General features: G+C 36.3%; 2 protein-coding genes across 3 annotated transcripts; one reads left to right on the forward strand and one right to left on the reverse strand.

Annotated features, from left to right (window-relative positions):
* The first annotated feature begins 1133 nt into the window (after positions 1-1133).
* Positions 1134-17464, forward strand: LOC133518294 (uncharacterized protein C18orf63-like). 2 transcript variants are annotated; one of them, XM_061851964.1, is made up of 5 exons: positions 1134-2202; positions 2701-2878; positions 6720-6816; positions 7807-7903; positions 10156-10404. In XM_061851964.1, exons 1-5 carry the CDS (start codon positions 2056-2058, stop codon positions 10303-10305), a joined length of 669 nt encoding a protein of 222 aa, XP_061707948.1. In that variant the 5' UTR covers positions 1134-2055; the 3' UTR covers positions 10306-10404. The 2 variants fall into 2 exon arrangements, 1 of the variants encoding a protein (XP_061707948.1); XR_009799457.1 differs by lacking the exons at positions 1134-2202; positions 2701-2878; positions 6720-6816; positions 10156-10404 and adding exons at positions 15452-15556; positions 17228-17464 and having other exon boundaries at positions 7568-7903.
* LOC133518296 (uncharacterized) lies at positions 17419-19163 on the reverse strand. The gene is made up of 4 exons (XM_061851967.1): positions 18893-19163; positions 18617-18814; positions 18299-18405; positions 17419-17912 (listed from the first exon to the last, which is right to left on the reverse strand). Exons 1-4 carry the CDS (start codon positions 19089-19091, stop codon positions 17769-17771), a joined length of 648 nt encoding a protein of 215 aa, XP_061707951.1. The 5' UTR covers positions 19092-19163; the 3' UTR covers positions 17419-17768.
* Between the last annotated feature and the right edge of the window lie 1234 nt (positions 19164-20397).

Here is a 20397-nt window from a genome sequence, read left to right on the forward strand (position 1 = left end):
TCCGATGAAGACCTCGACCCTCCTGATCCGTCATGTATATAGCTTAAGGTCATTTTAAACTTAAGCATAAGGATTAAGGACCGTTTTTCACTTAACTTTGATAACAATTTTAACATACATAGAAATACTTAACGTATACGAGTAAAACTAAACTAGAATGACACGTTTATTCCTACATTTTATTATTACGAAGAAAAGAAAAGAAAAAATATAGTTTTGAAGTATTTAACAAAAATGTTCATATCTCCGTAACTAGAAATGAGCATAAGGATCCTTTTCTCATTGAAAGGCACAATTGATTGTTTCGTTGTACTAAGACGATAGAAAAACATGTAATGGTTTCTGTTTAACTTACATATTGCTTTGTAAAACTTATGTCCATATTTTAATTGACCGAAGGTCTATGTTTTGACTCGGGTAATTTGCTTTCGCATGTCCGGATGTTTTCCTGTACAGGTTGCAATTCTCAACTGAATTTCTTGAAATTTTGTAAGCAGGTTCAGTACGTAGCTACATATAATTTTTCTGTCGTCTCGTTTTTTGGAAAATGTTCAAAATGGTGGAAATTGTCATAAAGGACTTAGTGCCATTACGGTCTATGGCACATTGTAAGTACGCTTAACGAAGTAAGTGTTTTTTGTTGTTTTTACGTTTTAAGCTTATCAATCTTATCGCGAGGTGTACAGCTCACGTAGCGCAGCGCAGCGTTGTATTTAGATAGGAGCATCGTTGATAATGGCGTAAGCGCCATCGACAATAAGTCCCTTTCAATAAATAACGTCACAATTATACGAACGAACAAACAAATCAGTCAAAGATCAATTTTTTATCACTTTTAAGGCAGTTTACTGAAACACTAATAGACTTATAATTAATTAATTAAACTATTAATTAATTGAACTTTTAATAATATTTAATAAAGCACTCTCTATTTATACGGTTTTTATTACTATTGAACGCTAGCCAAACTTTGATGGTAACTACTGGGAAAAAAACCCCACCTTTTACCAGTGGTAGCTACTGGGGAAAAAAAAACTAGTGGGATTTTTTCCCAGTAGTTACCAGTGGTAAAAGGTGGGAAAAAAAAATCCCAGTAGTTACCACTGCTAACTTGGTGGTAACTAGTGGGAATAACCCGCCATTCTGACTGTCAGAATGGCGGGTGTACTGTTTTTTGGTGATAACTTAAACTTTTTTAAGGTACAATTTTCTTTAATGGAGGTACTAAATAGTACAAATTAGGTACAAAAATATGGTAAACTTTTTTTAATTTTTATTTAGGTACACCCGCCATTCTCACTCTCACAAAATTGGTTATTGGCTTGAATATCGTATTGGGGTTTGTTTACACTTGATTCTACCTAAAAAAAATAACACGTCTCGGCCTACGTCAGATCAGCCCCAATTTCATTTGATTTTAAAAGGCACTGTCTAGGTCATAAACATCTCACATTCCAAATTCTAACCCCATGCCAACGTTCCAAAATAGTGATTTACGATACAAGTGCAAGACTCAAACCGCAAGAAATTAGAAATTAATCGCAGTGCGTTCTAAAAGCCTTAGACACTGACAAAACATAAGTCAAATCATGTAATTATACTTCGCGCTATATTATTCAATAGCACAAATTGGACATTTTCATCTTACAACTAAGAAAATACACCTATGCAATTGGCGCGCAAGTCATAATTTTTTTTTTCATTATGTTCATAAACCCATACCTTTATCATCACCATCAGCTAGATTTCGTTTTGTGCTTCGTATATCTTAAAAGATTTTATTAGATAACATTTTTTTTTGCTATGGATCATAATTACCACTACTCCATAAAGAATCCGGATTTGAGAAATACCGGCTACATTGTTGCAATGGCTAATATACAAGACAAGCATGATAGATCGACTCCTTCTCATTTCCATTGGAAAATTCTAAAGTGCAGGTACGTTTGGCTGATTTGTATTAACTATAACCCTTATAAGTAATAGCTACTGCTTTAATAAGACCTTAATTTCCACTAATCACTTATAACTATTAATGTATTCTTTGTGGCTCCGATGGGCAGGATGATCATATTTTCAAATTCGTCTATTTTGGCGTGTCCGGATAAAAAAGACGTGAAACAAGTCCATATCGTATTCAACAAAGTGGGCGACGATTACGACAAACTGAATTCACTGTTTATCAAATTCTCTTTAAGGCAGGTATGTGTTCTGATAAAATAATCTCCTGATTTAGAAGATAATATATAACTACGTACATACATAAGATGCAAAATGCACAATAGAAATAATTTGTTTACTAACGAAAAATAAATACGGAAACTAACCCTACTGCCTAGCACAGGATGGGCGCGACTGTATCTCGCCCGCGAGATAGACTATCCGCCTTTTTTAACTGTATTAAGTAAAGAGGGGATCGACGAGTAGTTCATCTCGCAGGCGAGATACTGTCGCACCACTCCTTTGCTACCCCGGCAGGGGCTACTGTTACCTATTGTTGGTCCAACTCAAGAACTCAACATTTTGCATTTTGCATAAAATCACCTAACCTAACCGCTGCCTAATACAAAATTTGAACCTTGCGCTTCTTTATTACGTACGTACCTACAAAGTTCAGTAAGTAAGTAGTAGGTGTAGTACCTAATACTATATTAATTATTATGTTGCATAATAAAAAAACTAATTCGTGTAATTCCTTAGGATGGGGCAATTCGTTCGACTACGCCAGAAATATTCCAGATGTGTTTCACATATACTTTGATGGCGAAAATAGCACCAACGTGGAATGTCCTAGGTTTCGATTATCTTGTAAACAACAGAGATTTCCTAATCGCTAATGGGATACAAGAAGGAGTTAAATATCAAATTGTATCTGACGGTAAGTGGCTAAAAATGCTTAATATGATCGTAATGCACATGACACATGTGTTGCGCGTCGCGTGTCTACAAGAGTTTTCAATCAATGTTAAACAATGCTGAGGTGCTACGGTATAAAAGCCATCGTAGCGTACCGACTACCTACAGCGGAACAGTAGTCGATTTTTTAAATCCAACTGAATTCGATACATTGGCATAAAGCCTGTCCACGAAAAAAGTGGTCGACGACAACTTAAATGGATATTTATATGTAAATTTTATTAGCGATCTTTAAAATAAACGAAATTATCTGTGTAACACATTAAGACTGGTAGAATGCCCTGACTTTTCTCCGGATACCCTTCATCAGTGTATGTACAGTCAACCAATTTGAATCCTAGGCCACTATAGTACCTTGTCGCTTTATCTACTAGATACTTGACACGCATCACTCAATAAGCACTGTCGTAGAAGTCATTATGGCATGGTTCTATAGTGGCCTAGGAATCAAATTGGTTGACTGTACATCTACTTCTGTCACCTTTTTACAAGACGTATCCCACATTCGTTTAAAATTCTACACGTTTGTAGCGATTTTACCGCTTTTCTTCAGATTTCTTTTCATAATTGCCCAAAAACGCTCCACAGGCCGAAGTTCTGGGCAGTTTGGTGGATTTGCAGATTTCGGTACAAAAGAGACATTATTTTCAGCATACCAGTTTCGGACAGAAGTAGCGTAATGCGAAGTAGCTAGGGGTTCCCAATCTTTTTCAACATGCGGCGCAGTTACAAGTTTAGTATTTTGCAACGGCGCCCTTGTAAATTTAAAATCACGGTCGAAAAAGAGTGACACGACGCTATATTATTTACCGATGCGAGCGCTCAAATAGGTACCCGCGACTATTTGTGGTTTCGGATAATGATAGAACTCACGGCGCCCCTCTTTACTTTCTACGGCGCACCAGGGCGCCGCGGCGCACACTTTGGGAACCCCTGAGCTAGGGTAAAGGCACCAGTAGTCAGCCTTTTTACGAAATTTCTATGTTCAAGATCGTTTAATTTGTTCACTAATTGACCAATAAGAATCATTATTGTATTTATTGTTCAAGAATTTAATACTTACAGTTTATTTTTTATGAAGAATAAAACGTAATTGAATGTTGCTTTTGGAAATATTTTAATATTCCATTAAATATAATGGAAGGGCATTTTTACCAGTAATCGGCCCCCTGTGTACCAATAGACAGCCTTTAAGTACCCAGTGTCCAGCCAACCCATTTTAAAGGCTGACTAGTGGGTTCAGAGTCCCGTGATCTTAGTGTGCAGTGGTCAGCCAGAGGTTGACTACTGGATATTTGATGTATTTCAATCAAATACATTCCTAATAATATAAATATTTAAAGATGCTTGATTTTACGACTTACGATTCATTTGAAAAAAAAAATACTTAATTCCTATGGTCAGCCTCCCTAGGCTGACTTCTGGGTTTACGACCTTTTTAAAATTACTGCCTCAAACCCAGTACTCAGCCAGGGGACGCTGACTATTGGATTTTGTACAAAAAAGTAGTTCCCAATAGTCAGCCCCCTTAAAAATGTTACTTCAATATGGATTTATATTTATTTCTTACTTTTTTCAGATGTATTAAGTATTTATTATGTGAAGCAGTCCCCATTATTATAACAAAACGTCACAATTCGGCTGCTAACGGCTTATCAAAATATCATGTGGCACTCCAAACAAAAATGGCGGATATGACTTAACCCTTCGTGTCAGAAGACATCACTTCTTTGAAGTTGTCTTGTGGTTCATGCTAGACAATTCTTTTATAAATTAAGCTGTTTTTCAATTAATAGTTAATCAATCTATAATATCATCTAATTTTGGCATGAAAATTAGAAAAACTTTGCTAATTACAGCCAACGATCATAAGGAGGCCAGAATATGACGGAGTCCCTGTGGTTTCTAATAAATGGCAATAAGCGCTTTTTCATACATTATTTTAAATAAATAGCTTGGTTGATGGTGCCAGTGGTCACAAATGATTTACTTTTGTGACCACATGAACAGATGGCTTGCCAGACAAAAAATTTCTTTGCAAACTTATCAAGTTTTTTTTTCGTATATTTTTTATCAATATTCCCTCATGATTTGCCACATAAAACTGCAGACTCGGTAATTGTTTAAAATCCGCTTTTACGTACGTTTCGTCGTCCATCAAAATGCAACCAAACTTCGTTAAGTAATCCGTATACAGTTTTCGGACACGAGTTTTACATATTTTTTCCTTTGTAGCATCGCGATTAGAAACTGTAGACGCCTTACGACCGTAAGTTTGCACTCTGTTTGATTTTCTGTACATACGATCTCGATACTTTACATTTCCTGGCGACGTCCCGGACGGAAAGGGTTGGATTTTTCTTAAAGTTCTGGATGACTTTTTTCGCCTTGGCTTTATCAACAGGACCACGATTTCTACCCGAACCTTTCTTTCTTGCAACAGACAATCTCGACTGATAATTAGCCAATACTTTTTGAACCGTTGATTTTGGAAGATTTAATAATTTTGCTAACTTTCCTTGCGATATACTAGTATTTTGGTTGTAAGTGTACACAATTTTTTTACGTATATCCAGTTGGCGAGGGCACACTTTATTAAATGTATCAATTTACAAAATATCAATAACCCCAAAAGAAAGCTTAAACTATCCGCCATTAACTGTGAAAGTCATAAACGTCAGTTGTTTTTTGTTTTATTTTTTTAAGAAATATATGGCGACCACATTTTTTTGTGGACAGACCTTAAATACATACTAAAACGTAGTGATTATATGCTCTTTGATACATACGAGCAACATACATTTCATTTCATTTATTCATAAGCAACTTGTACATCGCATTTGAAATTATACATTAAAATAGTCTAACATAAACACAATAAATACGGATAAATACGGATGCAATGCGAATTATATTAACCAAAGAAGTATCCAAAGAGAAATGAATGAAAACACAATGTTTTGAAAATGAACAAATGTTGCGAAATGCTGAAAACTACAATGAACAATTGCAAAAAAAATGCCCTGCTAGCACAGGCCTGAAAGAAAAGTGTGTTTGGATGACCGTAAATGATTTTAGTTTGTTTGATGGTAGAAATAAGTGTAGATATTATGCATGATATTCTGGAAGGTGTTCACCGCTAGGCGACATAGCGCCGCAATCACTACGTTCGTTGTAGCCGATAACATGGATTTCCCTTTGCTTTGAACGCTGTATAGAGGTCAAACGACGGTTATATCAATGTAATATTTTTCACCACACCAACTGGTAAAGGCCCTCTTGATTGTTCAAAAACTAATGAGAAAGTTGCATTTTATCCACATGTGGGGCAAAGATTAGATGCAAATTTTGAGTTGTTTCCTTATGTTCGCTGGTAAAATTGACTTTTAATTGATTATTTTGAATGATACATTATTTTTACATTCATTTGGATTTGATTCTTTTCCTCGCGTTGGTGTGGTGAATAATTTTGTGTTACACTCGGAGGCAAAGTTTGTTTAACCCTCGCAACGCTCAATATTCCACTTCTCGAACCACTCGCTACGCTCGTGGTTCAATTTGTAAGCTCTTATGGATGGTATATCCCTGATACTAAAATGAGCTATGAAATAAGTTCAATTGCCCAATTTACCACCCAATGTTGTACTAAAATTACAAAGTGTAGGATACTGTTATTTTAGTTGGTGTCTGGATTAAAATCAGATTTTACAATTTGTTATATATTATTAAGTATATCCGTCTCACCAACCAATGGACGTTCCAGATTTAAGGAATGAACAGGTAACCTACAATTTTTTTTTCAGAATCCTACACCGATCTAACACTTAAGCCGGTGAACATAAATATAATCAAGGCAACTGAAGATATTGCCCCTGGAGAATATGTAAGAGTTTTACCAAGGTAAGATTTAATCTCACCATAATGATACAAGCATTAGGTAGCGAATGCACTTTTATTGTTTGCACATTATATACTTTTGAACTAAAAATGAAACAGCGGAGTGTGTCACACGGAAGCCAATCTTACTTCGCTCAAGATTCCACACCCGAATTCCTCGATGGACTCAGAATTATTTACTGGAATTTTTGCTTCGCTTTGGATTGAAAAACATTTAATTTTGCTTTCTTGTAATCCACTCTACTTAGGTAGCAGGTACCTATTAGTATCTAGGGGCACGGTCGAGCAAATAAGCGGCACGGCCGTACCATCCTTTTCTCGAAGCAGTTCAGGCCATTTTCGACCCCCCTATAACTTCATTATGGATAAAACTAGTAGCCCGATTTTCAGTAACCATCAAGCAGGCATTGTCTAAACACAGTCAATTTCAAATTTCATTCAATTTGAACCAGTAGTTAAAGAATTATAACTAAGTAGTCAAAGTTTCTCAAATTTATCACTCACTCACTGACTATCCGATCTAGGAGACATAGAAGCTTCAAATTTAGAATACAAATAGTGTTTAGTGCATAAATCAAGGAAAAACTCAAATATTTTGCAATTTCGGTCCAGTTTTCTAGATGAATCTTTTATGTTTTAAATAAATAGATTGACTTGGCAATCGCACTAAACAATCTAATTTAATATAATACGTATTACTTGTGAGATACATTGTTTTCATGGGATGGCCAAGTTATTCTATTTATTTAAAACATAAAAGATTTTTAATATTGATATGGTCAATATAAGATGTTGTTAGGTTAGCTAATTACCTAATGACTTAAGACAGAAGGTCTCTTAAGTAGGGATTGAATAAATTAACCGACTTGGTATTACATGGATCTCACAACTTTTTACAGTAGAAGAACTGAGTTGCGAGACTTGTTTTTTTTTACAAGTTATGTTTTTGATGGTTATTTATTTCTAACGCAACTTTTATCTGCTTACTCCCAGTTTGAACAAGGCTGTTGTAGAAGAATGTAACAAGACTTTGCCCGAAGTAGGAAGTTTTAAGTTTTACAAAGACATACGTCGGCACTGGAAAAACATTGTAAGTTAATTTCGTTACTTATATTAGGGTTCCGTAGTCAACTAGAAAGTAGGAACCCTTAAATAGTTTCGCCATGTCAGTCTGTCTGTCTCTCCGTCCGCGGCTTTGCTTCATAATCGTTAATACTAGAAAGCTGCAATTTGGCATGGATATATAAATCAATCATGTCGACAAAGTGGTTAAATAAAAAGTAGAAAAATTTTTTTTAGGGTACCTCACCTACACGAAAAGTGGAGATGAAAGTTCTTTTTCGCTTTAATCTTATAACGTCTAAGGGTCTTTAACAACCATTTTTTGATACAGTAAATAGCGTTGGGAATCGCTCAGAAAAAAAGGTCCGCCCTCCGAAAACATGAAAAATTCATGAAAGAAAAGTTTCATAAAAACTTTCAATAAAAACTATAGCGAACATGATTGGTTAAGCCCTTTTTGAGTTCTCGCAAAAGTACCTACCTATTCCCTTCTTATAAAAAAAAACACGTACGATACGAAGCGCTGCGAAGGTATCTATTCCCTTTTGCTTGTTATGTACTATATTGATACCACATGGTAGTATAGAGCAAGATCCCAGAGCCGCCATACCTTATTTTCTCATGACTAAAATGTATGGGATAATATAGTGTTAGATGTGCTTTAAATATCTGCATACTTGCTATAATGGCCCGACGGCCATTTGTCCGGTACAAGGTGCTAAACCTTGCCAGACCATTTCCGCCGGCGGTAACTTTTACCAGACGCTTTAAAGCTGTAAAAAAAATATTTTAACTTTACTTATATTCTCACTCTTGATTTTTATATATGATACTTCGGGGAACTATTATAGACCGCGGGCCAGCATATTTCGTCAGTCATCGCCTCCCGGCTGATACTTTGTCAGATGATAGTTCAGGTGAAACTAAAAAAACCGTCAGCCGGTTCTATCGCGGTGGAATGACAGTCAGCTGTAAAATGAACATGTAAAAAATATGCGCCAGGCAACGTATGCGTAATGTGTAAATTGCGTAACCCGTTGATGGCTTTTCAGGCGTTTATCCTGATGAAATGCTACATGCAAAGTTTCATGATTTGTTATTGCTGTCATAAAAGGTATAGCGCTTATTTTTTACATGTTCATGCGACCAGCTGATGTTCTTACCACCGCGATATAACCGAAACACGATTTTTTAAATTAACAACAACATCTAAACTATCATTTGACAAAGTATCAAACGGGAGGCGATGACCATTTTTGTTTTTGTTTTACGTGTTTCGGTGGATGCCATTCCTCAACCCACCAACGGAGCGGCAGCTGACGTCCACGAGGGTTCATCATACCTAGCCGTTAACCACTAGGTACACGAGTTTTCAGCCGGGAGGCGATTGGTCATGGAAATTGTTCCTGGCTCGAGGTCTATGTATATGATACTCGGGGAACTATTACAAATCATTTTGTAAATAGCCACACCAATTGGAGGGACCCAACCATCCCCCAGACCCACCTAAAGTTTATATGTGTGTCTGTCTGAAACTTTATGTGAGTCTGGGGGATGGTTGGGCCGCTCCAATTGGTCTGGCTACTTACAAAATGGTTTGTAATAGTTCCCCGAGTATCATATATAAAAATCAAGAGTGAGAATATAAGTAAAGTTACAATATCTTTTTAACAGCTTTAAAGCGTCTGGTAAAAGATACCGCCGGCGGAAATGGTCTGGCAAGGTTGATTGACAATTTTTAACAATATTTGCTAAATCATACATAAAAATCAGCCATGAGAATATTAAGAAAAGTTAGTACTTACTATTTTTACCAACCTTCAGCACCTTGTACTGGACAAATTTCCGTCGGGCCAATATAGCAAGTATGCAGACATTAAAAGTACATACACACACACACACACACTATATTATCCCATACATTTTATTCATGAGAAAATAAGTAAGGTCTGGTGGCTCTGGGATCTTGGACTAATAGCCCCTGTAATATATAAACAACTGGTACAGTATAATAGTAGCAAATGGTCAAGCACGTTTTGATATTATCCGTTTCAAAGATTAAAGAAAAAAAAATTCGAGCCATTAAAGATAGATAGCTGACCGACAAAAATTGTGAGTCTGCTCGACTGAGTTTCCACGTGTTGAGGTGGCAACAGGGGGGACATGACACCACCCTTTGACAATAATACTGAAAAAAATGGGGGTGCCTATATACCTAGGTATCTACTTAAATTTCTTACTTGAGAGTTGTATTTCCGCAATTGACTTGTATTTCCGCAGCACGGCTACCGATTACCGGACGATGAAACTTCTTATTACATGATCAGGTTCTGGCGAGGAGAGCCACTGACTTATCCAGATATTTGTGTGACAAGGCATTTACCCATTATAACGCCAATGCCTAGACCCAAAGAGGCAAGTATATGTTAATATGTTAGTCTATTTAGATCTAATAGGGCAGTTGACTGTTTTGTGTCAACTTCTATTGATACAATATCGTTACGATATGCCTATTATAGTTGTGGTAAACACTCGCTGCACGCGAAACAAATAAAAAAGACACTAGGTCGTTGCGCGCCGCCCGCCGTAGGCAAGTGTGACAGAGAGCACACTAGGCACTCACGTGCAGCGAGTGTTGAGTGTTTGACTCAACTACAGGATGTTTATTTAGTCACCTGCAATAATTTACTGGGTGAATACATAGGTCATATTTAGGGATTGCAAACCGGATTGATTTTCAATCCGGCCGTTGGTAAAGGGATATTAAAGTTAATTAAGTGCGTAATACGTATTTCTAAATCTATAATTTGAAGTTAACAAATAACTTCTTAAAAATAAAATAGAACTTAGCAGTAAAAAGTGTTACAATGTCAATATCACTTTAAAACAAAATGTGAAATCGGTTTTTTATTATATTTAACCATTCACAAGTACTAAAATTTTCGATTATAATTATGAATTTGAGTAGTTTCCAAAGCCTGATGATGGGATGTGGGGTGGGAAATGGAACTCCTTGAAAGGACAAGTTTTCGTGAAGGGGACTCCCTAAGAAAAGTTACATGGATCAAGTAAAGAATTGGCTAGACGTAGAGTAGCACGTACGTACGAAGATGAAGGATTCTCTCTTAAATTTGAATAGAAAAGTATCTATATTTTATAATATATATAATCGGAGTAAACTAAAGATTATCAATATACATTATATATGATAAGCTCAACTCAAGTCGGTTGAGTACTGCCGACTTAATCCTGTTCATTTGTTTAGTTTTAATCTGCTATCACAACATTATGACATAATATTAACCTTCTCTCTAGCATAAATTACAAATGCCATCCATGGCATCTCCATCCCTTAATTTGTCCTTCTATTACAGTATTTATGTAATCGTCATATCATGCCACTAACATGAAAGAAGAAGAAATTCTCTCCTGGGACCAGTTATCGTCATAATAAATATATTTTTATATCACTATATTTAAACTTCTTCATTAGTTATTTGTTCTATTCAACTTTATACCTCTCATCCGTCGCTTTTTCCTCATCTAAAACGCACAGCGCCTGCTGTATTAGGACGTTTTTTTATTTTACCGGATCCAGTCCGGATCCGGTGATTTTTACCGGATCCGGTAGCTCCTGAAAAGTGCCGGATCCGGCCGGATTACCGGATCCGCCGGACCGGATTGCAATCCCTAGTCATATTGCGCAACTTTCACTATCGGACCAACCCCGAAATCGCGAAAAAATTTTTACTCTCCCATGGAAAAATGAAAATATCATATCATTTATTCATTGTGAAGTCATATACATTTCAATTAAGATGTTATATATACAAACAAGTCAGACCATGACACCCCGTAGGGGCATACAATATTACTTAAAGCTAATAGGGTTGTTTCCATCTACAAATCTTAGGGCAGAATTGTATCCCAATAAATTCTTTTGGATTATAAGAACATGTTAAACTACTTTTAGGGGACCTGTAATGACCATATTTTTGTAAATATTGAATTTAAAATATCTTTTGGCTCACGTCATGTGACCAAACTCGAAACGTCATTGAAGATTCTGATGACGTCACAACTCTCGGATTGACACTGTTGACAGTTAGGCGATAAACAACAAATGACAAATGTCAGTTGTCAGTTCGTATCTTCTACGTGCGTATGTAGTTATGCGTCAAACCGTAAACTGTGACGTCACACAATTTTCAAAGAGCGTTTTGGGCGCGAAAGCATCTGTCATAATATATTTTGTTAATTTAACATATTTAAAGCCGTTTTTAGTATAAAAGTTCAATTTTAGGGCAACTTTTAGTTAATATAGAACGTAATACGAGCGTTTCCAAAAATTGGAAACAACTCTATTACAGTACCTACATAATTAACTAACAAAATAATTACAAGAATGAGAAACTTATACTATAGGTCAATTATTTGCCCCTATCTTATCCGAAATTATAAATTTCTCCTTTTTCTCTGGTACATTCCCTGCTATGTGGAAACTTGCTCATGTTATCCCTCTTCCTAAAACTTCTAATCCCACATCCTTTTCTCAATATCGGCCTATCTCCATTCTCCCAGTTTTGTCTAAAATCATCGAACATTTTGTTAATCGTCGCCTCCTTTCACATCTCCACAAGCATAATTTGTTGAATCGGTTTCGGTCAGGTTTCCGCCCCGGGCATAGCACTGTCACGGCTTTGGTGAAGGTCACTGATGACATTCGTTTTAATATTGAGAATAAAAAGCTCACGGTCCTGGTACTTTTAGACTTCAGTAGTGCCTTTAATACGGTGGATTTTGATATTCTCCTTCATACCCTTCGTACGTTAAATGTTTCTCTTGCAGCTTTGTCTTGGTTCCGTAACTATCTCTTTGGGAGGTGCCAGCGTGTCAAGGTTGACGACAAGGTCTCAGAGTGGTGTGACCTTTCTGCTGGTGTCCCCCAAGGAGGGATACTCTCTCCTCTCCTTTTCTCGATCTTCATTAATGGCATTACTGAGTCCTTAAATTGTAACTTCCACCTTTACGCAGCGGCTATCATTGATGATTTTTCATCTTTAGTTGATAGAATAAATGGCGACCTTGAGTCAATTCGTTGCTGGGCGAATAAGTTTGGTTTGAAAATTAATGCAAAAAAATCGCAAGCAATTGTCATTGGTGGTCCTTATTTTGTGTCCAAATTGTCAGAGATGGTGGTACTCAAAGTGCGTTTTGACGGAACAATTATCCCTTTTTCTTCTACAGTTAAGAATTTGGGTATCATCATTGATCAAACCTTGTCCTGGTCAGCTCATGTTTCTGACATTAGCAATAAACTTTTTGCGTCTCTCCACTCACTGAGGCGTCTTCAAAATTTCCTTCCTCTTCAAACCAAAATAACTCTCGCATGTTCACTTTTACTTCCGTTGTTAGATTACGCTGATACTGCTTTCTTGGACCTTAGTGAGGAGTTACTGGACAAACTCGAGCGATTGCAAAATATTTGTATTCGATACATTTTCGGTCTACATAAGTTTGATCATGTATCCCAGTTTCGATCTCAGCTTGGCTGGCTTCCGATTCGTCGTCGACGAGATGTGCATGTCCTATCATTGCTTTTCAATGTTCTATTCAATCCTGCTTCGCCACCTTACCTTTCCGAAAGGTTTAGTTATTTAGCTGCTGGTAGTGGTCATCGCCTTCGATCAAGCACCAATCTTTCACTCACGATTCCTTCCAATACGACGCGCACATACAAGAAATCCTTTACTGTCCATGCCGTTAAGTTATGGAACGAGATTCCGGTGTCCGTGAGGCAATCCCAATCTGTAGCATCACTCAAGGAGAAGCTTAAAAAATTGTGGCTTTCCGATACTTTGGTTACGACTTCCTAGTTCCATTGAGTACTTCTACTTTTTTAATTTCCTTTACTTTTCTGGTTCGAATTCATATTTATTTATATTTTATATTGAAATTTTTATTTATTTTTATTTATATATATATATATGTATGCATTATTTTATGGTTATTTTTCTATCTATGTATATTTGTATCAATGTGTATTCAAAACGTGCATTTCATTAATTTCAGTGATTGTACACTTTTGTTTGTGTTTGTCATTCATTCACCGTTACTTCTGTTTTACTCATTTCCTCAAAGGTTAACTGGAAGAGATCCCATACAGGGATAAGTTCGCCTTTGTTGTATTTAATTTACTCTGTAACTGTGTTTTTCGTGTTTTTATTTCTATGTACAATAAAGTATATACATAGATACACACATACATACATTATTACATGTCATATAATATCTTTTTTTATAGGCTTTAAATTATTATCATTTAAAAAATCTTTAACAGAGTAGTAACATTTGTCAATAAGGAATTTAATTTATTTATTTTTAAATACTGTCAACTGGGGTTCTAGCTTTATATAATCAGGAATTTTATTAGTTATAACTATACATTTATAATGAGGACTATTTCTGTATATTTCCAAGTTGGTTTTTGGTAACATTAATTTATTTCTATACTTGGTTCTAGTATTTTCCTTATCTTGCTTTAGTTCGAATAAATCTGGATTTTCCAGAACAAAGAGAGCGGTTTGTAAAGATGCAAGGCAAGGTTAATAATTTAAATTCAATAAAGAAAGGGCGACAACTGTTGGGGATATGCACATTTGCCTGGACACGAATACATTTTTAACATTTTTTTTGCATCACAAACAGTTTTTTGGAATCGGTACTGTCTCCCCACAGCACCACGGCGTAGCGGAGCCATGCGTAAGCATATGCGTGATATGCCGATAGTGCACACTTGAAATCTGTATTTGATTTTAGTATATATTATGCCCATATAAAAAAAAATATATTTTTGTTTTAATATGTTCTTTCCAATTTAAGGCCGAGTCTATTGTTACACCTAGTACCTAAGTTAAAATGTGTCACTTCTTCTATTTTACATGAATCAATATCTAAATTTATTTCCAAGGGTTTTTTTTTGTATGGGTATGAACTGTATAATTTTAGTTTTCATCAAATTAATTTCTAAGTTATGGTCACTCAGCCATTCTTTTACGGAAGTAAAATTATCATTAAGGTATGAATTGCATTCTGAACTATTCTTGCAACTAAACAATAGCGATATATCGTCGGCAAACATTACGGAGGAGGTGTTTGTGTCTAGGCATTTTGGCAAATGTCAAGGTCAGACAGCCAAAATATATGAAACAGCCAAATTTTTGCGATTTCGGGGTTGGCCCCATAGTAAAAGTTGCTCATTATGACCTATATACTCACCCCGTAAATATTTATTTATTTAATTTTAATTGCTAATATCAGGTCTCAGGTAACAATAAAATTGTCTCAATACATGACACCCATATCGGGTGTGACAATGACAGATGCTTCTTAAAAATAAATACATTTTTAGGGTTCCGTAGCCAAATGGAAAAAAACGGAACCCTTATAGATTCGTCATGTCCGTCTGTCTGTCCGATTATTCTCCATATCAATTATTGAAGACAAATAAATAACATTGCAGGTGACTAAATAAACACCCTGTATGCATAAGTGTCTTATTTAAAGGAATTTACAGGAAATAGTGCTCTCAAGATTCGTGAGCTGCCTGAAAAGTAAAATACCTCATTTTCTCGGTGTTCCAATGACAATACAAATTAAGGAAACCATGGAACCGATGAAGGTAAGACGTCTTTTTTATTCTAAATAATATAATAAAATATCAAATAGATACCTGATTCTCTTTGCTTGATATATACTATTAGGTACTTAGTATATACCTTTTTACAAAGTATCAAGTTCCTAGCTTAAAATAAAACTTGAACCCCATACAAACTTTCATCCCCTTTTTAACCCCCTTAGGGATTAAATTTCGCAAAATCATCATTTCCTAAACCCTCTGTGATCGAATACAAAAATTAGCTAAATCGGTCCAGCGGTTCTCGAGTTTATGCGCGACTAACAAACGCATTTCATTTTTAGGGTTCCGTAGTCAACTAGGAACCCTTATAGTTTCGCTATCTACTATACTTTAAGCTCCAGTTTAGCTTATTGTGACGGAAGAGTAACTACGGAAACCTACTCTGAGCATGGCCCGATATGCTCTTGGCCAATTTATTATTTATATAGATAGATAGAAGATATATAATTTAATTTCATGTAATAAAATAATAGCCCATCAAAAACACTTTCATATAAAAAGTTTGCCAAGACGAAACCATAAGGCTCAAAAAGTTATCAGATCTTTTGTAGAGCCAAGCTTCTATTAACTCTACAAGCCCAACTTCATAAACTTACACCTTAGTCAAAATATACGGCTTGGCCGGCTATGGCTTGGCTTCGCTATATAACTTTCTGACTGTGCGAGCTTAATGGTTTCGTCTTGGCAACATTTTACGTGAAAATGTTTTTGATGGGATTTCACTTATTTTTGTAAGTTGCTTATGACAATCTTCCATCCCCTAATTTAAAGGGTTGGGGGTGGTTTACTATTAAAAATCCTGAAATACGTATCTGGGGGCATCTTTTGTACAATCTGTTTTTTTTACTGATTCCCCATACAAACTTCAGCCCCAAAATACCCTTTTACTCCCCCTTTTCACCCTAAAGGGGTCATTTTGGTGTTTAAACTATTTTATATCCTTGATCCTTCCCCATAACAAAAACTACCTATATACCAAATTTCAAGTTAAGAGCGTTCATTGCAACAACGAAGCGCTTCGGGAAAAGGGAGGTAGCGCGTATTGGCGGTGGCACTACCGTGCCTCCAAATTATAATTAATGTAATTCAAATTGCATATTTTTTAATTAAAATAATCAATAAACTGTATAAGTTAACCATTCAAAGCTCGATGTCCAGATTCAACTATGGCAGTTTTATATTCGAAATATTATGACAGTTCATAGAGCTTTCAAACCGGTTGTTATCCGGTTGTTATTGGGCTGGGCATATTTAACCAACCGGCATATTTATATATGCACTTTGACGTTTTGGGGCTATCCCCAAAACGTCAAAGTGACTCCCGCTTGTTTGCGAATACTATCAACCCCAAACTATGTATTGCACATACGTGTGTAGGGCATAAAAAAATTAGAGCAGAGGGCCTACCGCGAACCACGTTCGACGTGTTGCCTCTCTGTCGCACTTGTAAATTCGTACGTAAGTGTGACAGGGAGGCAACCCATCGAACGTGGTTCGCGGTAGCCCCTCAGATATAGAGAGACACTATGTGGCTGCATTTGGTACCATCTACTTGCTAACTATTTTCATACACCTTGTGGTTGACGTTTATAGGTATAGGTATATAGAAACGCTCATAGTTTTACAGTTTATACCCACATATTAAATTTGCAGGTGGCGGACGGAAGAACTCTTGCACTTCAAACTCAGGACCACCCTATCAGTCTGTGCACTCAAACACAAAATCTTCGGTAATTTAAAATGTTTAAATACTTTCTAATTAACTGCTTGTTGAAATTGCTGTCTGCCGGTCGGGCAAAGAGATTGATTTAGCTATACTAAATTATTTAAAAAAATGCTTTAAGTATACGTCTAATAACTGTATATTAAAATAAATGGTTTTCACTTGTTTCCTTTATGGTCATTTATTTAAAGTTACATGTTTGTCAGAGTAATTTAAAAAAAGTTATAAAATTGGAGTCAAATTCGGGCTTCATGTCATATAAATAAGTAGGTATTGTCATTTCCTTACTAGCACAAATATAAATTCAACTAAGATGAAATAATTATATCAAATTATTACCTATTTTACCAACCTCTATCGTAAAGTCTACTTATTAATTCAAAGCTCATTTATCTATCATTTAGCGCCCGGTTTCGTCGCCGGCGTTCATGTTTTTTATACGATATTTTTATCACTGTTATCAATCCAAGTTTAGGCCCTTTCATTAGGTGATGACAGCTGAATAGGGCTTCGTTGTGTTGTGAGGGAAGGCTGGCCGGCGGTTTGGTCAAAGAATCTGGCTACGGATGGCGATAAGTTCCGATGATGTGCAGGAGACGCGCCGCTTCGAACGCTCTGTAACAGCAGAGATAAGTCTGTCAAGCCATTTCTGTCGCTATAAAAACGCGGCATTTAAAAAAAAATGTAGACGCGAAGGGAAGGGGGGGTGTAGGCCCCATAGACAATAAGAATTTTGCGCTTTTTCCTACTGACAAAGTTGTTTGGCAGACTATAATTGACAACATTTGATGATTTTCATTTGCCTTAAATTGAAAACAATTTAGAGAAACACGCGTGTAGATTCCGAAAAAAAGTTTTTGGAATGTTTAAAACAAATCATCTAAGTTTCTTTGATAGTTTTTCATGTAGAATTTGATTTAGAATTTATAGCGATTTGAAGTTGTTTAACAATCGGTTTTCTAATATTTTTTTAATTTGCTTGTTTCTTATTTATTTCTTACCAGCCTGTTTTGTCTGGTAACTCTTGGCGATGACTGCGGAGTAGTAAGCGTTGTTGTCAATAGACTGTCTAGCTTGTATCCCTTTGCTAGCTGCTCGACGGTTTTTCCTGAAGTAGGTAATGTGATACGATAAGTGAAATTACACAGTAATAATAGGTATAGGTAGGTACTGCGCGATTGTTGAAATATTTAAATGCCATTGGATTTCGTTTCGTAGACCCTTTATAGGCAGCAATACAATTTAGTGTCCATCAACCACCTCACCGGAACCTAGTTGCTGACCGTATAGTAGCGGCTAAACTTTAATTACTCACGTACCTGTCAATGTTGTTGGGATGTGAGTATTGCATCGTCCGGTTTGTAAGATTGTCTTGATGGCAGCTATATTATGAAACACGATGGCGACTGCGGCACCGTCAGCCAACTGAGAAGAATCGCAACATGACAATAGGAATCCCCATTTATCGGTATCCCAGTGCTTCTCAGAAAATACCGCTAATTGCAATGTCGATGCACCTACAAACAGATAAGAGATTTACAGTTGGACTCGGAACTTACCTACTTTGATTTAACATTTAAAAAATGCGAATTTACCTGAATCTCCTAACAAATGAGGGTTGGCACGATAATGTAGCAGCGTCTTCACTAGAGAATACGCTCCAAGACGTGCTGCTAGTCGAATCGGCCATCCTCCTTCGTAATTTGGATCTAACCCTGTACTCAATAGATCACTTAGTTTACGTTCGTCGTTGTTGCGAATGCAATTTTTAATTAAATCTGTTTTATTTTCCATTTTGGCAATAAACCTAATATTTTAATAATCAATTATTTTCAGAACTACCCTCGGTTTTAATAAATAGGTATGTATACTTGGCGCGGCTTCCGCTTAGTTCCCGCCCAAGAAATCAATCGTTCCTTTTTACGTTACATACACGAGGTATGTGAGAATGCGTTTTATTGTTGTTCTTATTTTAACAGTATACCTAATTATTATTAAAAAGAACTAAATAAAAGTTTAAAAAATATACCTTTTGAAAATGTATGGAATAAGAAAAATACGCACGTCTGCTGTCAGTCTGATTACCTGGGGGCCTACCGCGAAAACCGAAATTAGCGAATTACGGGGATCTTTCTCTTTTACTCTCTCACTAAGACCTAATTAGAGTGATAGAGAAAAATGCCCGCAATAGGGTTGTTTCCATCTGAGGAGTGTCTTTTCAAAAGGGCTTATCAAAGAGCATATAATCACTACGTTTTAAGAGACGGGACTTCCATACTAGCGAGTGGACTCAGTTTGATTCGCAAATCATTACCAAAATCTACGACAAAGAACTGTCAAGGAACCATAATACCAACATAACCGATTTAAATAGTGTAGTACGCTACACGCTTGCGATTCTTATCGATATCGATAAAATGGGGAGGGTTGAAACATAGGCTCCTGTCTACAAATTTAATTTAATTAAAAACCCACACGCACGCATACACAGCTTGCCCACCACCTAAATGGCTACGGCTTGAGTATCAAATTCTGCACTGAGAATAGACAACGGGAGGCCTTGGTGTTACGTGTGTATGTACCTATATACTTACTTTACTCTTTGGTATGTACATAGTTGTGTCAAACCGTAAACTGTGACGTCATACAATTTTCAAAGAGCGTTTTGGACGCGAAAGCATGGGTCAAAATATATAGTTTGTCAAAGGGCTATCTCATTTCAAACATAGACAGAGGGAGTCATACTATCTTTGTCTTACACTAGTACTAGCATCCAAAAGAAAAGGATGAGTATAGTTTTTTTTGTTCTTATTTACTGACAAATTGGTTTGACCAACTATATTTTGTTAATTTAACATATTTAAAGACGTTTTTAGGGTAAAAGTTAAATTTTAGGGCAACGTTTGGTTAATATAGCACGTATTACAAGCGTTTCAAAAAATTGGAAACAACCCTATTGACGAACTTCTTATTTCGCGGTTATAGCTCTGTTGTAGTTACTTTGGTTTGAATGTGTCTTTCCATTCCATGGTCTTTCCTTTCATCAGTGTCAGTGTCACTGTCACACTGTCAGCTGTCACATGTTAAAAGTGAAAAGAGT

Source organism: Cydia pomonella, chromosome 5 (assembly GCF_033807575.1).
Source record: "Cydia pomonella isolate Wapato2018A chromosome 5, ilCydPomo1, whole genome shotgun sequence".
Classification (NCBI taxonomy): Eukaryota; Metazoa; Arthropoda; class Insecta; order Lepidoptera; family Tortricidae; genus Cydia; species Cydia pomonella.

What these genes read in the sequence shown, in the direction of transcription:
- LOC133518294 (XM_061851964.1), top strand. Translation starts at nt 2,056, where the DNA reads ATGGGCAGGATGATCATATTTTCAAATTCGTCTATTTTGGCGTGTCCG. An exon ending in ATATCAAATTGTATCTGACG is followed by an intron (nt 2,879 to 6,719) that starts GTAAGTGGCTAA and finishes TTTTTTTTTCAG; the next exon opens with AATCCTACACCGATCTAACA. An exon ending in TATGTAAGAGTTTTACCAAG is followed by an intron (nt 6,817 to 7,806) that starts GTAAGATTTAAT and finishes GCTTACTCCCAG; the next exon opens with TTTGAACAAGGCTGTTGTAG.
- LOC133518296 (XM_061851967.1), bottom strand. Translation starts at nt 19,091, where the DNA reads ATGGAAAATAAAACAGATTTAATTAAAAATTGCATTCGCAACAACGAC. An exon ending in TCATTTGTTAGGAGATTCAG is followed by an intron (nt 18,815 to 18,892) that starts GTAAATTCGCAT and finishes ATCTGTTTGTAG; the next exon opens with GTGCATCGACATTGCAATTA. An exon ending in CATCCCAACAACATTGACAG is followed by an intron (nt 18,406 to 18,616) that starts GTACGTGAGTAA and finishes TACCTACTTCAG; the next exon opens with GAAAAACCGTCGAGCAGCTA.